The sequence below is a fragment of the Poecilia mexicana genome, unplaced genomic scaffold (assembly GCF_051168715.1).
Source record: "Poecilia mexicana isolate PSO_F unplaced genomic scaffold, ASM5116871v1 scaffold_4, whole genome shotgun sequence".
Lineage (NCBI taxonomy): Eukaryota > Metazoa > Chordata > Actinopteri > Cyprinodontiformes > Poeciliidae > Poecilia > Poecilia mexicana.
This window is the reverse complement of record NW_028263373.1, coordinates 7462435-7487019: the sequence shown is the minus strand read 5'-3', so window position 1 is coordinate 7487019 and position 24585 is coordinate 7462435. Positions and strand designations below refer to the sequence as shown.

The following is a 24585-nucleotide window of genomic DNA, read 5'->3' as shown; positions in this document are numbered from 1 at the left end:
CTGTTGTTCTCACGAGTGTTTGGGTTTTGCTTTAATTGTCGAGTTTGTTTTCTGATTATTTCCCTGGACTTTTGATTAGTTTATTATTGCTGGTAAGAGCTTGCCATACTCGACTGACTTCTCTTGTTTCTTATTGTGTTTTCTCTGTATTTTTGTGCAAACATTTGTTACTTTTATAGGTTTTTCCTTTTTAATCCCTCTGAGCTCTCTCTGTGTTAAGTTAGTGGAGTTTAAATGTACAATCTTTTCTTCTGCCAGAAGAAGAATTATTTAATGTTGGGTGATTAAATGCAACACGGTGCTCATCCCTGCTATGAACCTTTCTTTGTGCTTGCTTTCTTTTTCTTGAACAATCTCCTTTAATACAGTTTTACAAAAAAGAAATCTAGTTTTTTTCTTTCAAAGATTTTACTTTTCAAATATATGGCAAAACATTAATCCGACTTCTGTTTGCTGTCATTGCTGAGTCAGTGTAAAGACTGTAAAAAGTCAGCGAGGCACAATGTCAGACCGACCGGCAGACACACACAAACCCAGAAGTTTGGACCCAAGTGAGCCGGCTGCACATGTGTCTGATCCAGCCGTTTAAAATTCATTTGTGATGCTTTTAGTTATGTTAATGTTTTCTGAACTGCAGGGAGTTAAAAACAATCAAATATCCAACAGCCTTCAGGCTTCAGAGTCACTTCCCTGCAGAGGCAGAAAGCAGCTGTGAGCCCAACGGTTGGTGGCATTTCCAGTTAAGAGAGAGAGAAAAGCCACATCTGACTGGACTTGAAACAGAAAGTCAAGTTGGTTCAGGGAAAGTAAAGAGGATCTGAACCAACTGGAAGCGCTCTTCTCCTGTCCCATGGTCAAGATGTTTGCCTTCCTACTAATCTAAATGTTCATTCTCACTTCTGCTCAGAATTTCTTTTGAAAACAACTTGATTTCGTGGTCATTTTACCTTGTTTTGTCACTTATTTGTTTAAAAAAATAAATAAAAGTGGGAGTCTATAAATGACCCGTTCAAGTCCTAACATTGTGATTCTGAGAATAAATAAGTCTTCAAAATATCTGTTTTTCATGGATTGGCTGACGTTTGGCACCAGCCCATCTGAAACCCTGCAAGGATGAACAAGGTGCAGAAGGGTGGATGTAATAAGCAGTTTAGGCTCCATGACAAAGGTAACTAATTTTCACATAGATTTGTTTTTGATATGACAATAAAACAGATTTTTAATACATAAAATGTGTGTATGTATATATATATATATATATATATATATATATATATATATATATATATATATATATATATATTCACAGGTGATGCACTGCAGAGTATAAAACAACCATATTTTACTGGCTCATAAAACACATGACAAATGGTTTAACGCAGCTGTCTCAGTCCAGTTCTTGTCATTTTTCTATGTGTCTCTGCTTCGACACATCTGAATTAAATAATGAAGTTATTAAGGGGATGATTCATGTCGACAAAACTGTTGGTACCCACTGAAATAACTTGAGCATCACTTTTGAATTGTGGCTCAACAGAATAACTCAAAGACACAAAATAATGAAACAGGTTTGTGTGAAAATGATGGCCCCTCTAGAGAAGATAAAAAAATAAATAAATTGACAATAGGGACATTTTAAATTAGCAGTACATGTGTCTTCAAGGTTGTAGTCAGTCAGTCTTCCTATTTAAAAGGTGATAAGTAGTTGCTGTGCTGTTTGTTGATATGGTGTGTGCCACACACAACATGGACCACAGGAAGGGAAGGAGAAGGTTTGAGCCAAGAGTTCAGAAAGAAAATAAGAGACAAGTACGTTAAAGGTAAAGGCTGTGAAACCATCTTGATGCCCCTATAAATACAGTTTTAACAATATTCAGAAGTTTAAGGTCCACCGGACGTTAGCCAACCTCCCTGCCACAGCTGCAGGAAGAAAGCAGATGACAAATTCATAAGAACAATATGAATGACAAGCAAAGAGCCCAGAACAACCTCTAAAGAAGTTAAAAGTGAGCTCAAAGGTCAAGGTGCATCAGTGCTACATCTCACCAGCCATCCTTGTTTGAGCCACGGAGGACACCACAGTTGAAATTGAAGGATGAAAAAGCGAGACTGGAATTTGCCCCAAAGTTTCTATGAGAACGTCCTTTAGGCAGACGAGACAAAACTGGAGTTTATTTGGTGCTTTATTGCACCGCTTACAAAACAGTTCAGAACCAAAAATGCAGCAAAGAAAGAACGCTGACCCTACAGTGAAACATGGAGGAGGCTCGGTCATGTTGTGCTCCATCTGGACCAGGTTGTCTTGAATCTGTGCAGAGTACAATGAATTGTGTACATGTGATTTTAATTAATCCCATTGACATGGTGTATTTTTAGGTGCATATTTTAGCAAGACACAACCAAACGGTCTGACCCCACCCGATCTGTGTTGAGATGCTTCTATTTATGTTGCAAACCAGGAACAATTTCTTAGTTTTGCTCTGACGTGAATAAAATCAGTTTGAGATTTGTGGAGTGATGCAATCTGTTTTTCATTCTAAGTCACCTTTAAAGACTTGCAACCTTATCAGAAACTATTTTCATTCAGCAGCGTTTAAATTGGGACAGAGCAGTTACACACTTTAAACAGCTGGTTTCTTCAGGTCTATTGAAGATTGAAGACTGCTAAGTGAACATTTGTTTTTAGTTATGTTCCACCATTTGAAACAGACATTTCGAGGTAACGACAGCAATTAACTCGTGTACTGTTCTCACGCTGTGTGGTAATTCTGGTGCAAGAAAGAGTTTGCCACATCCTTTTCTGCAGATCTAATCAGGGTCAGGTCAACATACTTTTTCCTGTGTTGTCCTGAGAGCGCGTCAAGTCAAGAATCTTCTTTGTGGAGTAAAATACCTTGCTTGAAGTTCTTAACAGATTGCATTTCGTTTGCCTGCAACTCTTAAAAATACTGACAAAAAATGTGAAAAAAATGTCCAAGAATAACTCAACAAATGGTTTTTTTTATTATTATAATATCATCTAAAATGAGGCAGGTTGTGTTTGAAAATGAAACCAAGCATTGTGATTTCATTTTTAATGTGAATTATATATAAACTGGTTCAGTTTGCAATGCAAAAATGGCAAATGTCAACATTTATTTTCCAGTTTTAATATCATAAAATGCTTTTGAAAGTCGGGGTAATGCTTGAAATTGCACAGCAGATGAGTGGTTTACGTTCTGCACGTGCAGAGTGATATAAATCTGGTGGTAGACCAGACAGGTAGCACCTGTCTGTACAAAATATCAACAGTTTCAGTCTGCTGGAGGGAAAAAAAAGAGACAAAACGAAACTAAAGCTTTCTCTTTATGCTTTTGTGAATAAGCCCAACTTTTGTGCGGCAGTACATCTGGATTCTCATTCATATCGTGCAACTGCTCAAAAACTGCGGTAGTAAAATTGTCTCCCATAGTTTTGAGCAGCAGCTGAAGTGCAAGAAAAGCCAAAGAGTGTTGTCATCCAGTCTGAAAAGAATCTCACAAATATTTGATTTTGGAATGGAAATAGCATTAAGTCAGTGGATTTAAGTTACACGGAAACTTAAATAAAATTAAAGAATATGCTAAATGTAGAATTGAGTTGGTCAAACTTAAATACTTCAGATTCAATAAATAATGTTTAATGCTTCATTGAACAAACTTAACTTATAGAAACTAATGCATTGAATGGGAAACTTGCCCAAAATTGAACTGAGTTCATCCAATGAGTCATTTTTTTAGTGCACTACTGGCATCCAAGCTGTGGGTGTATGAGTAATGCCTTTCTGCCTCCTTCTGTAAGGATGTAGTTGTGTGACCTTTTAATGTCACCAGTCCCCCACCGATCAGTCTAGGAATGAAAACCTAAGTGAGCTGCATTTTCAGTCAGTCATTTACAAACCACTGGGACTCATGTTTTATCATAGATGCTTTGATTGATCCATCCGTCTGCAATTTAAAATAACAACTTTGTGAATATTTCCAAACGTTGTCATTTTTCCACAAAGATTCATCTGACAATGTCTCTTGTTTTTAAAAGGAATTACAACCTAAATCGTTCCAATATGCTGTTTGTTGACTGAACTGTGGAAGTTTCTGTGAGTAAAGGTCTTTTGGAGTTCAGACTTAGCTGCTGAAACTTAATTTTATACATGCATTAAGGCAGTCTATAAAAGTTCTGGTGAAACTTTTGGTGTGAATTTGTTATGAGACCCGATAAAACATCCAGTCTGATCAGAATACTTTGAAACATCAGAATATTTCTGGTTTAATATGACTGAAAATTTAAACAAGATTTGTTATAATCTTGCTCGTTGATTGTGGTGAGTGATCTCGACGAGTTTATCTTTGTCCAAATTATTCTGCCATCTTGTGGAGGCAGTGAGTAATGCAGAACCAGCGGTTGTTAAAACAAGAGCATGTTTTCAATGGATGATGACTTTGTATTTTTTTGTTTTTGTAAAGCACTTAAAACTTAAAGCACTTTGAACTGCCTTGTTGCTGAAATGTGATGATGATGATGATGATGATGATGATGCTTCTGCTGCTGCTGCTGCTGATGATGATGATGATTATGATGATGATGATGATGTTAGAAGTGCAGCAATCAGCCAAATATCAAACTCAGCCAATTTCGCATGATTATTTCATATTTATTGCATGATAGTGGTTCATCTTCTTAATATAATAATTACGTTTATAAAGGAGAAATATCAGCGGAGTAAATTTTTGTCATCAGGCAGCAGGTTAACGTGGCACTGCGCAGAGGCGGTAAGGTTTGGGGCAATGGGTTACTCCCAGTTTGTACTCCAGACTGGGCTTCTCTCCTGGAGGAGATGAAAATGTGAACCTCTGGAGGAGGGAGGTGAAGAAGAGGAACAGCTCCATCCTGGCCAGCTGCTCCCCGAGACACACACATTTACCTGAGAACGCAGAATTATAACGTTTTTAATCAGATCTGATGGCACAGAGACCGTGATTGCCTTAAAATGTATCTAAATAGCAAACTAATTCAAGGGTCAGCGATTATTGAAAGTGTGATGTAATATTTCACTGAGACACCAGATAGCAAATCAGTTTACATATCAATTTAAATAGAGCCAATTCATAACAAGCTTCCTCACAAGATAAATGGATCAAAACTCTAGAGGTGAATTCAAGTTCAGTCACATGCATTTAATAAATACATAACAGTTCACATCAATTCATTATGTTGGCTGTTAGGTTTTCTAATCATGGGAAACAGAAAACTAGAGGAGAAGACATGAAGTTTACAGCTGATTTTGTGAAGCAAGGTTTAGCTTCTGAGATAAGAGTCTCCCTATAGGAGAAGAAAAGTTTGTGATACTTAAATTTCACCATTGACCTCATATAGAGATTCAAGGTCCCAAAGGACAAGTTAACAATATTGTATAAATAGATGTGGAGCTCAATAAATAATATCACCAATAATTTAATTAATTTTATTTGTTTCAACAAGTAAACTAGTGATGGCTTACAGCGAACGAAAACCCAAAATTATTCAGAAAATAAGAGTATTACTCAAGACCATTAATTGTTTTTTTTTTTAATTTTGGGTCTGTATAACAGTATGGGAAACTAAACTGTGGGTTTTCATGAAGAATAAACAATTTTTATATAATTAATTATTCAATGTTGCTATTCTAAACATACGTAATGCATGAGTTCCATGTTTAATTCATGGGTCTACTTTTAATTGAAAGGTTTATCACTAAGTTTTTGGTTGAGGTCTTTTAAGTACTCTCAGACATAAAGGTCTTATTTTAAGAGCTGTCCATAAAATTAGTTCAACAAACTTAAACATCCAACCTGCAGAGAAGGGGAGAAATGCTTCTCTCTTCCTGAATTTGCCGTCCTTTTCCAGAAAGTGCTGAGGATTGAAGGTGTACGGAGTTTCCCACATGGACTCATCGTGTAAAACTGAGTCCAGTATAGCAAGAATCATGGTGCCCTGAAAAATCAGTGTGGCGTTAGTCAGATAGGACCAAATACTTTGTTTTACTGATGATTGAAACCACATTATCACAAATATGAAAAAGCAAACGTTTTATTCATCTTAGCCTTTGGGATTGAATGCTACATTTTTGATTGCTGCTCCGTTGCTTCAGAGTTGTCATTCGTACCCACTGATGAGGGCAACATTGGTAGTCAAAGCAAATATTTCTAGAGAAATCGATCATAAAAGCAATTACACAGACACCACTAACTGAGGTGGCAAAATTGCATTTTTAGACATCCCATCTCAGTTGCAAGCATCAGGGAGAGTAAGTAAACTTTTATCTAATTGAATTTCACAGCAGTTCCTAAGTTACATAACAGTAGTTTGCATTTGGAGTTGATTGTGTTGAGGAGATCTGAGTAAGAATAGCAAGAGTCAGTGACTTTCTCATCACAGTTTTTTTTTTTTTGAACAAACTGTGTCACTGACTAATTCCCAAAATCTGCTGTGCACATTAAATTGTTAATCTAGAGGACCTTAGTTTCCACACTGAACTATCTCATTGAGACAAAGCTCTGTTGAAGCATTGCAGTCTGAAAACCTCCCCTCTCTTCTCATAATGTCATTCTAAGACATTTTAGAAGCAGACAAAAACTAAGACCTCTAATTAAAGTTTGACATGTAAAAATAGGGGAAGCATCTAAATAAAGTAACGCATGTGCAGGTCAGACCTTTGGGATGGTGTATTTATCCACTGTGGTGTCCTGGTTAGCTGTGCGGGGCACATTTAACGGGATGATGTTCCCCATCCTCTGTATCTCGTGGATGACAGCGTTGGTGTAAGGCATGTTGTCTCTGTCAGCCATAGACGGCTGCCTGGACTGACCAATCACAGCGTCTATCTCAGCCTGGACTCGCTCTGCATGCAGAGAAAAACAGAACAATCTGAAATTAGGTCAGGTCATATGAACATGAGAGGAAATGCATACTCTATAATGTTAGTTGAGTGAAGCAATGGGAAAATGTGTGACAGATAAAGACACATCACTCAATCCAACCTTGTATTTGTGGGTTCAAGATCATGTACAGCAGCCCCCAGTGTAAAGTGGTGGTGGTGGTTTCGGTTCCAGCACCAAACAGGTCCAGAGTGCAAAAACACAGATTGTCGATATCAAAACCAGAATCCTTGTCTTCTTTCTGATTGAGACACATGAGGCAGACGTTGTTGGCTTGAGTCATGTGAGATGAGAAGAGCTTCAACACAGCAGGGAGCTCTCACCTCTCCCATCTCTATGAGGAAGGAGTCGATGTAGTCTCTGGGTGACGAAGGGTCCAGGTTCTCTCTGTGCTCCTTGATCTTTACTTTAATAAAATCTACTAGTTCGTGTGTTATGGTGAAAATCCTCTGATGAGGTCCAGGCAGCCATTTCATCAGCCAGGGCAACGCGTTGTAAAGCTACAGAAAAGACATAAATATCCATTGTTCCATCAATGTGGTTCTGGCATATCCAAGTACTGAATGAGAAGTCAGAGTTTCCACCACCACCAGACAAAACCAGTCAGTGCCTTTCATGAAGGGTTAATTGACTGGTATTGTTTTTTCTCCAGCCAGTCTACCCATCGTTCTCTGAACGCTGGCATCCATTGAGCATTCTTTTTTGGTCCAGACATCTGGATAGTTTCTCTATTTTCAGACCAGTTTTTGTAACCTGGTCTGACACCAACAATCATGCAACATTTAAAGTCACTTTAATGGCCTTTTTTCTTCTTTCTGATGCTCTGTTTGAAATCGTCATGGTCGTCTTCATAAAACTTCCTGGCTGGCTCATTATTTGTGTTATAAAAAAAACAGTTGGACTGGTGTACCAATTAAAATCGTCGGTGTTTATGTGTGAATGCATCATCTCTGACTTCATTAGACATTGAGAAGTCTGAAATCTATTTCAGCAGATCTACAAATGATTTTCTCTCCAAGGGACTGAATCTTATACCACAAATATTACTTGAACAAAGATTTCACATCCATCTCTGTTAGAGAATTTTCGGTATTATCATTTTGTAATTACTTTAGTTCACATTCAGTCTATAGATCGTTGTGATTTTCTGTTTAAAGTGTTCTCTCCCTTATGTGTGTATGAACTGACCTGGAGGTCAGGACTGTCTGTTTCATCTTCATGTGAAACAGTTAACTCTGTTTCCCAGACCTTAAATTCTTATCAACCAGAATACCTCCTAACTGCCTTTGAGCAGCCGTATTTTGTCTTATTAACAGTTTGACCGAGATTTGAACCTGGCTCAGACCATAGATCAGCTATCACACCTGGAACTGGGTTGCTAGTTGTTTAGGTTAGAAGTTTTACGACCTCTGTTGTTTTTCCTGACTGCCCCCTTGGCTGTTTTGCTTTGACAATAAAACAGGGTCTCAACCGGAAGGAGAGCAGAACGCTCTGTGAATGGCTTGGAGGAGCTGCTACCAGAGACTTCTCCTTTTGCAAAAGCTTTGTCATAAAATTCATATACGCTGTCTGTGGTTCTTTTATGTAGATTAAAAAGGAAAAATACCCATCAATCTCTGTACTTCCTTTATCTATTTGGAAACAGAAATAAGTTGGCCATTGGTTAAGCACAGCTTATCTCTACCTCATGCAGCTCCAACCTTCTTCTTCTTCTCTTGGAAACATGTCCTCACCTGGGCCCACACTGTTCCTTCCAGGTAAATTGTCTCATTGAAGTGTTGAAGGATGATCTTGAACTGCTTGTCATTGTACTCAAATCGATTCCCAAAGACCAAGCAGCAGATGATGTTGCCCACGGCGTTGTTGATCAGTTTTTGGGCATTAAATGGCTGACCTGAAGCAAAAACAAGCAAACATATTAGACAACAGCAGTACTGTTTACTATAAATGGTGGAATCCAGAGTTTAGTAAAAAAAAAAAAACAAATAAAGCAGAGAGCAGTTCTATGGAAGTTGTTGGAAATTCCTGAGCAACATGATTTCTTTGGCATCTCAGTTGCTAAAGGTCCCAACTTTCTCTAATTTACAGCCAAGAAAGAATATATCAAAAAATGTATAATAAACCATGTTGAACCTCTTGAAGCAAACTTCTTTCAGTACTTGAAACTGAAAAAAACTATAATTTAAAAAAAGAAAAAATAATTTTACATATCGCCACCTTTCTAAAATAATGTCCTAAGTAATTTTTTGACCAAAAGGATTTTTAGTTTTTGCCTTAAACTTCTTTTGGAAAAAGAGGTGATGATGATGTTTTTTTTCTTTCCAAAATCACTTTTGGCAAAAAAAAAAAAAAAAAAAAAAAGACTTAGGCTATTCACTTAGGATGGTGAAAACATATTAAAGGTATAGAGAGGTATAAAAATGATAAAGAAAGAAATATTTAAGTGACTTTGAATGGAAAATGGTGACGAGCGTCTGAGTATTTTAGAAACTGATTATCTGTTCAGATTTTAACACAAACATTTACAGAGTTGTCTATAAAAAGAGAGAATATCGATAGAGTAGTGGTAAACTTGGCATAAACATATTGTTAATATCAAAGGACAATTTTAGTGACTTAAATATTCTCGTAGCCGTAGTTAGTTACATCCAGAGATGCGAATTAGCATCTCTGAACAGTCAACGCATCGAACATGGAAGGTCCTCTGCAATGCTGTCATGTTCATATCAAACAAAACCACTGAGAAAATTATTCAATATTTTGTTAACCTGCAATTAAAAGCCATTCTGGAGATAGAAAGGGATACTGTTAAGGTGGCCATAATAAACCTAATATAGAGAATATTTCTAACAAAACCATTTCCTGAATACAAAATAAGATTTTCCTTTTGTTATTTTGTACCTCGTAGATCAGCAAAAGCCTCGGTGAGATACCAACACTCCTGCTGGATGGATCGCTCCAGGGTTTTCTTCCCCAGACCAAAGTTTCTGAGAGTGTGAAGAGCAAATCTCCTCTGCTGCTTCCATGGATTACCGCTGGAACCTACAAGGCCTTTTTGAAACCAATAAAATAAAAAGTTTTACGCTGACTCTTGAAAGAAATTAATACTGTAATACAGAAGCCCTAAAAGGTAAGTGTAAAATATATTTTCAAAGAGCCATTTTCTACGTCTGACCAAATGTTGTTTTCCCTGAACTTTAAAAATCATGTAAAAGTGGGGTAAAATTTGATCAATTGTGTTCTTCTGACTATACAACTTATATTTATTTCCTTTCTACAGCAAACAACTATAAACAGGGTGAAAAAAAGTTTTAATTCTTTATTATTAAGTTCCATTTGCCTTTCAGGGCTTTGGTAAATTAACGCAATTACGAAAACAGCCAAACATTCTTTGTGTGAAATGAGATAGGTGGTTTGAGATTGATTGGAAATTGCACCTTTTGACACAAAATATACTGCTCAAAAAAAATAAAGGGAACATTTCACTTTAATTTTGTGTGTGGCTCCAAATCCAGGCCTCCATTGGTTAATAAATTTGATTTCCATTGATGATTTTTGTGTGATTTTGTTGTCAGCACATTCAACTTTGTACAGAACAAAGTATACAATGAGAATATTTCATTCATTCAGATCTAGGATGTGTTATTTGAGTGTTCCCTTTATTTTTTTGAGCAGTGTATAAAGAATGTCACCTTTATGCCCAACTAAGGCCTCAAACAACGGGACTTTGGGACGATCGATGAAGTTTTCTCCTTGCTGGATAAGAGTCTCTCTCACCAGCTTGTAGCCATTGATGATGACAACCCTTCCACCAAACAAACGAAGACTGAAAACATTCCCGTATTTCCCTGCAAACTGAACACAAAGCAGATATTTGCTTTCATTCAAAACACTTCAGACTCTGCTCTGCTTTATTCTCTGAACTTTTTCTCAGATATGCTGCACGGCTGATTGGAGTGTGTACATGGAGCATAAATACTAAAGCCTATCACAACTTTCATGTAAATCAGCATATAACATTTCTAAGAAGGTCAGTATCTCCATAGTACTTTATTTATCATCATAAATAAAGTACTTTGGAAATCACTAACATCAGAGATTTATTAGGCTTTTGAACAGTTTCATGCTACGCTATTACTGCTACCACCACTGCAACAGTAGTAATGAATTGTTGTATCACCAAATTTTATTTGTATTAAGGTGTAAAATTTTTCATTAATTTGCTTTCTAAAAAAAGTGAACTTTTTCATTGTATGTCTATAAGGAGAGGTGGTAAAGGCTAAAGGCAAATATAATGAATGAATGTTAAAAAGTATGTAGGCTGGTGAGTTAGAACGGAGCACTTTGCTCTACTGGAGAAAAATAAAAAAGGTTAGAGTCCATTTCAGCCACCTTTATACTCTTCAGTCAACAATGTCCTCAATAAAGTATTTTATCTGAACTTAATGTAAGGTATCTTTTATTTTTTAAAAGAAATATAATTTTGTTATGATTCCTTCATTTATTGTTTGAGTCACTGCTTTATATTTGGGAAACAACATTGTTTAAAGACAGTATATGTATTTTACTGCTGTCTGTTTTCTCCTACCTCTTTAAACTGCAGGTGAATTTTGGACGCCTTGATGCGAGGAAGGTCTCCGATAAAAGGAAAAGACCACGGACCTGGTGGAAAGTTACTAGGCACTCTGTTCTTCAAAACGTCCGTCAGCAGCAGAAAAACACAGACAAATATCAGAAGACCTCTGAGGTCTATCCAGTCCAAGCCGAGGACACTCAGGATCGCCTCCATGTCGTCTGTGAACTCCAAGGTGGACCAAATGAACCAGATGTTTTAGCAAATACAGCAGGAAGCAGATAAGACGAACTGCACTGAGTTAAAGTTTTACTAATAAACACAGTTGAGTTTCAAAATAAAACTACTCAGCTTTTATCTATGTGTATGTCTCATTCAATACAAATATTACACAGCTTTTTACTTGACGTTTTTATTTCATTTATTTAGGTTTGATTACAAAAGTGATGGCCTGTCAATGAAACTGACATGAACAAATAAAATTCATAATTTTTGCCATGGTGATGAACTGATTCTTGAATCTTTTAATATTCAATGGCTCCTTTATTGAATGTGTTGCATATTGAATTCATGCTAGTGTGTACTGAAAGACAACTTTGAATAAAAAAATTAACTAAATATGTAAAATCAATTAGAAATCTTACAACCTTCCCTCCGCCTGCTTGTAGTACTCCGACAAATCCACAAGGGGTCGCAACTGCCTAGTTGAAGTCCTTGTAAATCTGCATTTTGAATTCATAAACATTAAAGATGGCAGCCAAACATTTGTGAGACTTGTTGATTATCCTGAAAGTAATTCCACAGTTGCCATCGATAGATGATGAAACATCAGTCAGTTAAACTCTGGACAGAATTTTATTCATAAACATGAAATGTTGAAATAAACCAAAGTGTTTATAATGTTGTACGTTAAGATTCAAGCAAGGAAAATAAACAAGAAAACACCACCGACTAAATTGAAGCTTTGTTCAAAGTATTGTAAATACTGCAGGCTAACCTTTAAAAGAGATGGATATTCAGACAAAAAAACTAATAATAAAGAAAAATCTAAAAAATGTGTTGTCATACATGAGCGCATTAATATTTGTGCAAATGCAGTTTAAATGAAAGGAAGATGATTATTCCATCAGTCTGGTCCACTAAAATCAATTCACTATTGACTTTAATCATGATAAATTGTATAGCTTTATTTGTCATCAGGCAGCAGGTTAACGTGGGACGGCACAGAGACGGTAAGGTTTCGGAGAGCGAGTGAGTCCCAGTTTGAACTCCAGACTGGGCTTCTCTCCTGCAGGAGATGAAAACATAAACCTCTGGAGGAGGGAAGTGAAGAAGAGGAACAGTTCCATCCTGGCCAGCTGCTCCCCGAGACACACACGTTTACCTGAGAACGCAGAATTATAACGTTTTTAATCAGATATGATGTTACACACACCTTTAATTGACAATACACATTACAAGATGTTAACATTACACATTGCAATCACAATGCACTGAACACTATATAGATAAATGGCTGCAACAATGTACTATTTTGTGTTAATGTTTTTATTGTATCTGATGCTTATAACGTTTATAATACAATCTAATATTTTAAGTGATGTTGTATCTCACCTGGACACTACATTTCAATTCAATTTACATATCAGCTTAAATGAGCTGTAGACTATTTTCATGAAACTAATGCTTAAAATGTGTTACCATATTCCAAACATACTTAATACATGAGTTTCATGTTTTGATTTAAAAGTTGTTCTGCTGCAACTTTGGACTGACTCTGGCTGAGATCAAATCAAGCATTAGTTCATGAATGTAGTTTGTGATTACAAGGCAAGTTTGTCAACACCTGGTTGAGGTCTTTTAAGTAGTTTCAGACATAAATGTTTTATTTTAATAGCTAGTTCAACAACCAAACTTAAACATCCAACCTGCAGAGAAGGGGAGAAATGCTTCTCTCTTCCTGAATTTGCCGTCTTTTTCCAGAAAGTGCTGAGGATTGAAGGTGTACGGAGTTTCCCACATGGACTCATCGTGTAAAACTGAGTCCAGCATAGCAAGAATCATGGTGCCCTGAAAAATCAGTGTAGCGTTAGTCAGATAGGACCACATACTTTATTTTACTGATGATTGATAGAAAGCCACATTATCACAAATCTGAGAAAGCAAACGTTTTATTCATCTTAGCCTTTGAGATTGAATGCTACATTTTTGATTGCTGGAAAGTCACATTATTACAAATAAAATTTTTTAGATTGAATTTTCATTTTAGCCTCTTGGTTCCCACACTGAACATTCTCAAAGTTAGTTGACAAAGCTCTCCTCAAACAGTGCAGTCTAAGACGTCTAACTAAAGTTTGACATGTAAAAATAGGGGAAGCATCTAAATAAAGTAACGCATGTGCAAGTCAGACCTTTGGGATGGTGTATTTATCCACTGTGGTGTCCTGATTAGCTGTGCGGGCCACATTGAGCGGGACGATGTTCCCCATCCTCTGTATCTCATGGATGACAGCGTTGGTGTAAGGCATGTTGTCTCTGTCAGCTGTAGACGGCTGCCTGGACGGACCAATCACAGCGTCTATCTCAGCCTGGACTCGCTCTGCATGCAGAGAAAAACAGAACAATCTGAGTCTATGAGAGTGAAGCAATGGGAAAATGTGTGACAGACTTAAAGACGCATCACTCAAACCAACCTTGTATTTGTGGGTTCAAGATCATGTACAGCAGCCCCCAGTGTAAAGTGGTGGTGGTGGTTTCGGTTCCAGCACCAAACAGGTCCAGAGTGCAAAAACACAGATTGTCGATATCAAAACCAGAATCCTTGTCTTCTTTCTGATTGAGACACATGAGGCAGACGTTGTTGGCTTGAGTCATGTGGGATGAGAAGAGCTTCAACACAGCAGGGAGCTCTCACCTCTCCCATCTCTATGAGGAAGGAGTCAATGTAGTCTCTGGGTGACGAAGGGTCCAGGTTCTCTCTGTGCTCCTTGATCTTTATTTTAGTAAAATTTTGTAGCTCTCGCATTATGGTGAAAATCCTCTGATGAAGTCCAGGCAGCCATTTCATCAGCCTGGGCAACGCGTTGTAAAGCTACAGAGGTGAGACAGAGAGAAATATCCATTGTTCCATCAAAGTGGTTCTGACTCTCCAATCTTCAATTGCATATCCAAGTATTGAATGAGAAGTCAGAGGTTTTTTTTCATTACAGTCCATGAACTGATCAGGGGCTGCACATTGGCACAATAATACAGTTCACTGAGCACTGTTGCCTTGCAGCAAGTCTTTGGTTCCAATCCTGGCTGGGGTCTTTCTGAATGAGGTTTGCAGGTTCACCCTTTGGATACATGGGTTCTCCCTGTACCTGCTCTCTCACATACTCCAAAGACATGACTGATAGTTTAACTGGTCTCTGTTATTGTCTTTAGCTGACTGTCCTGTATTGTCATGTGATGATAACGTGATGGGGATTTCACCCAATGACTGCTGTAAATCTCTAATCTCAAACCAGTCTACTCATTCTTCTCTGAATGCCGACATCAACAGAGCATTTCATCCAGCCATCTGGATACTTTCTTTAAAACCCAGTCAATGCCCTTTCTTCCTTGTTCTCATGGTCAGTTTGAAATTGTCAAAGTTTTCTTCATCATATAGTTAACTATTTGTGCTAATAATGGGTTGAACAGATATAGACAAATGAAATGGTCAGATGTACTTTTCCATGTGCCAAGTGTTAGGTCGAAAACAATAATCTTTTTTTTTTTTTTTTTGTGGTTTGGACATTTTCTGCTGTCCTCACCTGTGCCCACACAGTTCCTTGTAAGTAGACAATCTCATCAAAGTGTTGAAGGATGATCTTGAACTGCTTGTCGTTGTACTCAAATCGATTCCCAAAGACCAAGCAGCAGATGATGTTGGACACGGCATTGTTGATCAGTTTATGGGCATTAAATGGCTGACCTAAAACAAAAACAAGAAAACACCATGATCATTTAACCAGCTGATGAAGTGTAGGCAGGTGCTCTAGCACTTCCTGGTAGACGGCTACATTGACTGTAGACTTCAGCAACCCAGTGGACCAACACCAGTAGATGAAATGAAACCCTAAAACCACCAATGACGGTGGAAACTTCACACTGGACATCGAGCAATGTGGATTCTGGTCCTTTCCACTCGACCTGCAGACACTGGGACTGGATTTCCAACAACATCGCCACTTTTTGCAAAAATAGATCCCTCAAAAAAGCTAAAGCAATTTTAACTGAACACAGCTACCTCAAGTTTCTCTTTTACCAGGAAGATGCAGGTTTAAAAAGCTGCAGAAAATACACAAATAGGAATTCCTTTTCCTGTTACTTTCATTTTCAAATACTTCTTGTTGACTGTTTGTCTGTGTGTCAGTCGTTTTGCCTACACTGTGATGGTTTTTAACATACAGACCATATCTATAGTTGGTAACTGTACTTTTTGATGGCTGTCATACCAGTAAGGTCGGTGTAATAAACCAAACATACTGAATATTCCAGACAGGGTTTTCTTGAACACAAAATAAGATTTTCCTTTTGTTATTTTGTACCTTGTAGATCAGCAAAAGCCTCAGTGAGATACCGACACTCCTGCTGGATGGATCGCTCCAGGGTTTTCTTCCCCAGACCAAAGTTTCTGAGTGTGTGAAGAGCAAATCTCCTCTGCTGCTTCCATGGATTACCGCTGGAAACTACAAGGCCTTTGTGAAACCAACAAAAAAAAACTTTATTTGTACACTTATAGAAAACTGATCAAATTACCAAACCTGACAGACTAATATTCTTTGTGTAAAATGAGATGGATATTTTAAGCTTTATTTGAAATTGCAGATTGTGACAGAAAACATTAAGAATGTCACCTTTATTCTCAAATACGGCTTCAAACAACGGGATGTTGGGACGGTCGATGAAGTTTTCTCCTTGCTGGATAAGAGTCTCTCTCACCAGATTGTAGCCATTGATGATGACAATCCTTCCACCAAACAAACGAAGACTGAAAACATTCCCATATTTCCCTGCAAACTGAACACAGAGGAGATATTTCATTCAAGAAATAAACATTTGAAGAAAGGACAACTTAAAGAGGTATTATGCCTCCCATCATCTTTGTCTCTATGTATCTTCAATGTGCTCAACTATAAAATGGGGCGTTTGTGAGTTTACATTTTCAAACATTTGAAATAATAATAATAATAGTTAGAAATATTTTTAGAACCTTCATCCATCCATTACCTAGTGTGTTTATACTTGCAGGATCACAAGCATTACACAATTTTTAGATTATTTTAATTGGATGCTTGTCATTTAAACTTTCACATAGTTTTGGACTTTTGTAACTGTTGATCGTGGTAACTAAATCTGGCACAACATACCGCAGAATCATTTTGGCCCATTTGGATGACTGTCGATTCTACATAAATTTGTGTACTTTACTCATTGACTACTTTATATACACGTGATTTAAAAAAAAACTTAAATAATAACATCTAACAATCAGCAGTAGCCTGTATTGTGGCAATATAATACTAAAACCATATTTGGAGTCCAGTAGTTATCTAGTCCACAACATTCCCTCTTTTAAATGAGACAAATATTCATCCATATGAGCTACACAGTAGGGTTGCAGCACAGTTATGAATATGTTGATTTACATCACAAGTTGTGACACATTGTCAGCATCTTTTTGCATACTCATTAAAATAAATACGTATTTTTTATATCAATGACATCAGGGAGATTTATTAGATTTATTGTGACAGTTTCTTATTATTCCATTACTGCACGAATATTATCATATCACTGATGAGAATGTTAGTGTATAAATTTTCATTACTGTTTTTATTTTTTAAAAGTGAATATTTTCAAAGTATATTTTTAAGAAGAGATGGGGAAGGCTCAAGGGAAATATAATGAATGACTGTGAAATAGTTAAAAAGTTCATAGGCAAAAGATTGTGAGTTAAGACTGAGCACTTTGCTCTAGAGAAAACAAAAAGGTTAGAGTCCATTTCAGCCACCTTTATACTCTTCAGTCAACATATGTCCCAATAAAGTATTTTATCTGAACTTAATCTAAGGTATCTTTTATTTTTTAAAAGAAATATAATTTTGTTATGATTCCTTCATTTATTGTTTGAGTCACTGCTTTATATTTGGGAAGCAACAGGATATAAAAAGACAGGATTAAAGACAGGATCTGTATTTTATTACTGTCTGTTTTCTCCTACCTCTTTAAACTGCAGGTGAATTTTGGACGCCTTGATGCGAGGAAGGTCTCCGATAAAAGGAAAAGACCACGGACCTGGTGGAAAGTTACTAGGCACTCTGTTCTTCAAAACGTCTGTCAGCAGCAGAAAAACACAGACAAATATCAGAAGACCTCTGAGGTCTATCCAGTCCAAGCCGAGGACACTCAGGATCGCCTCCATGTCGTCTGTGAACTCCGAGGTGGAGCAAATGAACCAGATGTTTTAGCAAATACAGTAGGAAGCAGATAAGACAAACTGCACTGAGTTAAAGTTTTACTAATAAACACAGTTGAGTTTCAAAATAAAACTACTCAGTTTTTATATATGTGTATGTCTCATTCAATACAAATAATGCACAGCTTTTTACTTGACGTTTTTATTTTATTTATTTAGGTTTGATTACAAAAGTGATGACCTGTCAATGAAATTGACATGAACAAATTCATAAAATTTAGAACTTTTACCATGATGAACTGATTCTTGAATCTATTTCTGACTGAAACACAATATTTGTCATGAAGTGGGTTTGAGGTGGTGAGGAGAGACGAAGGCTGAACCCGGGTTGTAGTGAAAATGATGAGATTTAATGAAGGAAGCTCAAAACAGTCCAGGATGACAGGCAGCATGGCAGAGAGGTTAGCATACAGCTAATTGCCAGTAGCAACTGATGACTGAATAGGAAAGCTGAGCTTAACCAGGACTATCCAGTTCAACTGGCCAGCACACAACAGACAAAACTGACATTAGTTTTGTCTTGACATTAGTCTTGTCTCTTGTTGAGACAAGACACCTGTTGTCTTGTCTCAACAAGAGACAAAGACAACAGGTGGACTTAAATACACAGGGAGGGTAATCAGGGAATGAGATACACTTGGGAAGCAATCAACAGGGAAGAAAGGACAGGGACAGGACTAAACACAGAAAACCTCAAAAATAACTACACAGAAAACACAGAACATAACAATATTCAATGGCTCCTTTATTGAATATGTTGCATATTGAATTCATGTTAGTGTGTATTGAAAGACAACTTTGAATAAAAAATAAAAGAAAAAAAAAACCCCAAACAACTGAATTTGTCAAATCAATCTGAAATTTTACAACACCCTCTTGTAGTGCTCCCAAAACGCCACTGGGGGCCGCCACTCCCAACTTGAAAACCTCTGACCCAAGTCATAACACGTGGTCATCTGCAAATCCTTGTAAATCTGCATTTTGAATTCTTAAACCATTAACGATTCCAGCCAAACATTTGTGAGACTTAATGATTATCCTGAAAGTAATTACAAGGAAAATAAACAAGAAAACAGCATCGACTGAATTGAAGATTTGTTCAAAGTACTGTTAATACTACTTTAAAAGAGATGGACATTGAGACAAAAAATAAGAATGCAAAATCTAAAAAAATGTGTTGCTAAACAGAAAGTACATGCAAGAAATATCTTTGGTAGTTTGATTACCTGAAAGTGTTTTCATGATATTTGGGCAAATGCAGTTTAAATGAAAGGCTTATGTAATGAGTCTGGTCCAATAAAATCACGTTATTTTCCTAAAACAGCCATTTTCTAAACATTTTAATCTTTATTGCACTTTATAGGTTCATTTTCATGTTGACTGCCATTACGATTCATTTTATAGTAATTTTGTAGTTGTTTTGTGTCATCAGTCAGCAGGTTAACGTGGAACGGCACAGAGGCGGTAAGGTTTCGGACAGCGAGTGAGTCCCAGTTTGAACTCCAGACTGGGCTTCTCTCCTGGAGGAGATGAAAATGTGAACCTCTGGAGGAGGGAGGTGAAGAAGAGGAACAATTCCATCCTGGCCAGCTGCTCCCCAAGACACACACGTTTACCTGAGAACGCAGAATTATAACGTTTTTAATCAGATATGATGGCACAGAGACTGTGATCGCCTTAAAATTTACTTAAAATGGCAAATCATTGCCAGGATCAGCAATAAATGGAACTGTGATATGATATTTCACTGAGACACTACATGTCAAATTAGTTCAACAAACTTCAACACCCAACCTGCGGAGAAGGGGAGAAATGCTTCTCTCTTCCTGAATTTGCCGTCTTTTTCCAGAAAGTGCTGAGGATTGAAGGTGTACGGAGTTTCCCACATGGACTCATCGTGTAAAACTGAGTCCAGTATAGCAAGAATCATGGTGCCCTGAAAAATCAGTGTAGCGTTAGTCAGATAGGACCACATACTTTATTTTACTGATGATTGATAGAAAGCCACATTATTACAAATCTTAAAAACATAAAATAAAATAACTGAAAAATACTACTTATTTATTTATTTATTTATTTATTTATTTATTTATTTATTTATTTATTTATTTATTTATTTATTTATTTATTTATTTATTTCATTTTAGCCTCTTGGTTCCCACACTGAACATTCTCAAAGTTAGTTGACAAAGCTCTCCTCAAACAGTGCAGTCTAAGACGTCTAACTAAAGTTTGACATGTAAAAATAGGGGAAGCATCTAAATAAAGTAACGCATGTGCAGGTCAGACCTTTGGGATGGTGTATTTATCCACTGTGGTGTCCTGGTTAGCTGTGCGGGCCACATTGAGTGGGACGATGTTCCCCATCCTCTGTATCTCATGGATGACAGCGTTGGTGTAAGGCATGTTGTCTCTGTCAGCCATAGATGGCTGCCTGGACGGACCAATCACAGCGTCTATCTCAGCCTGGACTCGCTCTGCATGCAGAGAAAAACAGAACAATCTGAGTCTATGAGAGGAAATGCATACTCTATAATGTAAGTTGAGTGTAGCAATGGAAAAATATGTGACAGATGCACCACTCAATCCAACCTTGTATTTGTGGGTTCAAGATCATGTACAGCAGCCCCCAGTGTAAAGTGGTGGTGGTGGTTTCGGTTCCAGCACCAAACAGGTCCAGAGTGCAAAAACACAGATTGTCGATATCAAAACCAGAATCCTTGTCTTCTTTCTGATTGAGACACATGAGGCAGACGTTGTTGGCTTGAGTCATGTGAGATGAGAAGAGCTTCAACACAGCAGGGAGTTCTCACCTCTCCCATCTCTATGAGGAAGGAGTCGATGTAGTCTCTGGGTGACGAAGGGTCCAGGTTCTCTCTGTGCTCCTGAACCCTTACTTTAATAAAACCTAATATTTCATGTGATATGGTGAAAATCCTCTGATGAGGTCCAGGCAGCCATTTCATCAGCGTGGGAAACGCGTTGTAAATCTACAGAGACAGAATAGAGGAAAATTGATTGTTTTGTTCTGACTCTACGATCTTCAATTGCATATCTAAGTATTGAATGAAAGCTGTTTTTCATGTAAATATTTTTTTTACCATGAATTTTCTTTTGTAAATGTTCTGCCATTCTCACCTGTGCCCACACAGTTCCTTGTAAGTAGAGTGAATCGTCAAAGTGTTGAAGGATGATCCTGAACTGCTTGTCGTTGTACTCAAATCGACTCCCAAAGACCAAGCAGCAGATGATGTTGCCCACGGCGTTGTTGATCAGTTTTTGGGCATTAAACGGCTGACCTAAAATAAAAACAACACCATGGTCATTGAACCAGCTGATGAAGCATCTAGCACTTCCTGGTACATGGCTACATTGTCTGTTGACTTCAGGAACCCAGTGGACCAACACCATCAGACGAAATGAAACCCCAAAACCATCACTGACTGTGGAAACTTCACACTGGACATCGAGCAATGTGGATCCTGGTCCTCTCCACTCGACCTGCAGACACTGGGACTGGATTTCCAAATGAAACGCAGAATTCAATTTCATCTGAATGTTTTACAGTTGCTTTATTTAATTTCTTAAAAACATTCACCACATTGTCAGTCTTCTCAGCAGAATTGCCAAACCCTCCATGAACAACATAATTACTCCCTGCAAAAATAGGTGCTTCAAGAAAACTAAGGCAATTTTAGCCGAACCCAAACTCCCGCTGTTTCTCTTTTACCACGAGAATGCAGATTTAAAAAGCTGCAGAAAAAACTCAATTAGGAATTCATTTTGTTGCTACTTTCCTTTTCAAATACTTTTTGTTGAGTGTGTTTTTGTGTGTGTCAGTTTTTAACATACAGACCATATTTGTAGTTGGATTACTGTATTTTCTGATGGCTGTAATACCAGTTGGTGTAATAAACCCAATGTGCTGAATATTTCAGACATGGTTGTACTGACCACAAAATAAGACTTTCCTTTTGTTAGTTTATACCTTGTAGATCAGCAAAAGCCTCGGTGAGATACCGACACTCCTGCTGGATGGATCGCTCCAGGGTTTTCTTTCCCAGACCAAAGTTTCTGAGAGTGTGAAGAGCAAATCTCCTCTGCTGCTTCCATGGATTACCGCTGGAAACTATAAGACCTTTTTTGAAACCAACAAAAAAATAAAAATAAAAATTATTTTGACACCAGAACTGACAGACTAATATTCTTTGTGTGAAATGAGACGGATGTTTTCTTGCTTTTGACAGAAATAAACGTCACCTTTGTTCTGAGCTACGGCTTCAAACAACGGGATGTTGGGACGGTCGGTGAAGTTTTCTCCTTGCTGGATAAGAGTCTCTCTCACCAGCTTGTAGCCATTGATGACGACAACCCTTCCGCCAAACAAACGGAGACTGAAGACATTCCCATATTTCCCTGCAAACTGAACACAGAGCAGATATTTCATTCTGAACGCAAGAAATAAACCTTTTAAAAACCTTTGAAGAAAAACATCCGAAGTACAACTTAAGAAGATATTACACATCCCAACATCTTTCTTCAATATGCTCAAATAGGAAGTGGGAAGTTTGTCAGAATATGCTTTCAAACATTTCAAATAATAATCATAATTATAAATATTTTCAGTACATTTGTTGTCTTAAAGTACCCAACTCCTTAAGTTTTTTCTATACTACTTTCTTCTTGTACAGTATAATTTTATTTATTACTGTCATTTAAACCCATATTTGGGGCTATGATTCAGTTTTTTCCTCTTTTCTGTCTGTTCTTATGTAATTATATACGCATATGTACAGGTATGTGAATTCATTTTCCATACTTTTTATGTGCTAATATCAACCCTTACTTCACTTAAAAAGATAACATAAAAATTTGATCACAAAATATATTTTTAAGATGAGGTGAGAAAGGATCAAAGGAAAAATATGATGAATAACAGTAAAAAATATATATGTATGTATAAGGTTAAATAGCTTACTCAGTTAAAATTGAGCACTTTGCTCTACAAGAGAAAAATAAGGTTAGAGTCCATTTGAGCCACCTTTACGCACTTTGAGTTAATAATCTTCTGTTCAGCAAAGCATTTTATCTCAACTTAATCAGTTATGTACTTTACTTTTTTCTAAGATACACATTTTATTCATTTATTGTTTGAGTCAATTATTTGTGTTTGGGAAATAAGAGCATTTAAAGACAGGATCCATGGGATTCTGCTGAGCCTTGCACACTTATTAAACAACAACGTTGACTGTATATTTTATTATTCTGTTTTCTCCTACCTCTTTAAACTGCAGGTGAATTTTGGACGCATCAATGCGAAGAAGATCTCCGATAAAAGGAAAAGACCACGGACCTGGTGGAAAGTTACTAGGCACTCTGTACTTCAAAACATCTGTCAGCAGCAGAAAAACACAAAAATATCAGAAGACCTCTGAGGTCTATCCAGTCCAAACCGAGGAGACTCAGGATCGCCTCCATGTCGTCTGTGAATCCCAAGGTGGAGCAAATGAGCCAAGTGTTTTATTAGCAAACACAGTGGGAAGCAGATAAGACAAACTGTACTGAGTCAAAGCTTGACAGGTGAAAACAGCTGAGTTTCAAAATAAAACCACTCAGCTGTGTTGAACCAGGAGCTGCTAGATCACAAACCATCTATGGAGCCAATGAAGTAAAACTCTCTTTTTCAAACTGTATTTTAAACTACAGTGAAACCCAACTTAACAGTGAAGCAACATGAAACTTTTCAGGCTAAAATGATCAAATCACTCAGAATTTTTATATACAAGTCACATAAAAAATATTTGTAATACCAATTTGTGAGGGGATTAATGTTGCTGTTAAACTCATTTGTAAACATATTTCACCACTTCCTAATATTGTTTGATGAAATAGAGAAGTTTTAATGTCAACCTCTCTGTCCAATTTGTAAAGCATCAGTGTTGTTAAAGAAATGCATAATGCTCAATTTCTAAAAAAAATAATTAGTTACAATGTCCTTCAAAAGCAAAAATAATAAACTAATTAGTAATTAGATTAGTTGTTAACTGATTTCTTCAATAGATTTATATTTGTCCTTTAATTTGCGAGAGCTTCATTCTTTTGTGGTTTGTTAGGATTTTTGGATTAACTTTATGTGAACTTACAAAAGTTTACCAGTAGAGGGCAGTGTAGGTTACAGAGTCCAATGAAACGGTACAGAACGCCTACAAAATGGCTTTTGAAAATCTTCCCTCTGCCTCCACATAAGAGTGAAATTAAACATGAAAATGTTAAATATTAATACTTACATTAATAACACAGAAATATGTATTAAAAACTAAATATTTTTTTTTCCCAAATTAACATTTTAAGAGTAGTGTTACCTGATACTACATCACATATTCTCGGGAGTTCAGCCAGAAGACGTGCTCAGCAATCAGTAATTTTAACAAATATTGTCTTGAGTTAACAACCTAACAGAGCAATGGTAATAACAGTGACATAAGAATTCATATGAATATTGCAATTATGAAAAACAGGTGCAAAAAGTTCACATCAGAAGGTACAACATTTACTTCAATTGTTGAGACTTAAGC

The 24585-nt window shown here is 37.0% G+C and overlaps 3 protein-coding genes across 3 annotated transcripts; all 3 read right to left on the bottom strand.

The window, feature by feature from the left end:
• Nucleotides 1–4648: 4648 nt before the first annotated feature.
• Nucleotides 4649–11770, bottom strand: LOC106913118 (cytochrome P450 2J4-like). Its single transcript, XM_088004871.1, has 9 exons — nt 11521–11770; nt 10625–10787; nt 9834–9983; nt 8666–8826; nt 7256–7432; nt 7035–7173; nt 6708–6895; nt 5847–5988; nt 4649–4939 (listed from the first exon to the last, which is right to left on the bottom strand). Exons 1-9 carry the CDS (start codon nt 11719–11721, stop codon nt 4764–4766), a joined length of 1497 nt encoding a protein of 498 aa, XP_087860997.1. The 5' UTR covers nt 11722–11770; the 3' UTR covers nt 4649–4763.
• Nucleotides 11771–11901: 131 nt separating this feature from the next.
• LOC106917779 (cytochrome P450 2J4-like) lies at nt 11902–18005 on the bottom strand. Its single transcript, XM_088004869.1, has 9 exons — nt 17756–18005; nt 16389–16551; nt 16080–16229; nt 15303–15463; nt 14420–14596; nt 14199–14337; nt 13917–14104; nt 13434–13575; nt 11902–12889 (listed from the first exon to the last, which is right to left on the bottom strand). Exons 1-9 carry the CDS (start codon nt 17954–17956, stop codon nt 12714–12716), a joined length of 1497 nt encoding a protein of 498 aa, XP_087860995.1. The 5' UTR covers nt 17957–18005; the 3' UTR covers nt 11902–12713.
• Nucleotides 18006–18734: 729 nt separating this feature from the next.
• LOC106917754 (cytochrome P450 2J4-like) lies at nt 18735–23448 on the bottom strand. The gene is made up of 9 exons (XM_088004872.1): nt 23290–23448; nt 22271–22433; nt 21999–22148; nt 21149–21309; nt 20824–21000; nt 20603–20741; nt 20300–20487; nt 19805–19946; nt 18735–19626 (listed from the first exon to the last, which is right to left on the bottom strand). Exons 5-9 carry the CDS (start codon nt 20974–20976, stop codon nt 19451–19453), a joined length of 798 nt encoding a protein of 265 aa, XP_087860998.1. The 5' UTR covers nt 20977–21000; nt 21149–21309; nt 21999–22148; nt 22271–22433; nt 23290–23448; the 3' UTR covers nt 18735–19450.
• Between the last annotated feature and the right edge of the window lie 1137 nt (nt 23449–24585).

Coding starts and splice junctions, on each gene's coding strand:
- LOC106913118 (XM_088004871.1), bottom strand. CDS start 11,721: ATGGAGGCGATCCTGAGTGTCCTCGGCTTGGACTGGATAGACCTCAGA. Junction 7,174..7,255: donor TCCTCATAGAGATGGGAGAG/GTGAGAGCTCCC, acceptor TGTCTCAATCAG/AAAGAAGACAAGGATTCTGG. Junction 5,989..6,707: donor ATAAATACACCATCCCAAAG/GTCTGACCTGCA, acceptor CTGATTTTTCAG/GGCACCATGATTCTTGCTAT.
- LOC106917779 (XM_088004869.1), bottom strand. CDS start 17,956: ATGGAGGCGATCCTGAGTGTCCTCGGCTTGGACTGGATAGACCTCAGA. Junction 16,552..17,755: donor TTCACCTGCAGTTTAAAGAG/GTAGGAGAAAAC, acceptor CTCTGTGTTCAG/TTTGCAGGGAAATATGGGAA. Junction 15,464..16,079: donor GGCTTTTGCTGATCTACAAG/GTACAAAATAAC, acceptor TTTTTGTTTTAG/GTCAGCCATTTAATGCCCAT.
- LOC106917754 (XM_088004872.1), bottom strand. CDS start 20,976: ATGAAATGGCTGCCTGGACCTCATCAGAGGATTTTCACCATATCACAT. Junction 20,742..20,823: donor TCCTCATAGAGATGGGAGAG/GTGAGAACTCCC, acceptor TGTCTCAATCAG/AAAGAAGACAAGGATTCTGG. Junction 19,627..19,804: donor ATTTCTCCCCTTCTCCGCAG/GTTGGGTGTTGA, acceptor CTGCGTTCTCAG/GTAAACGTGTGTGTCTTGGG.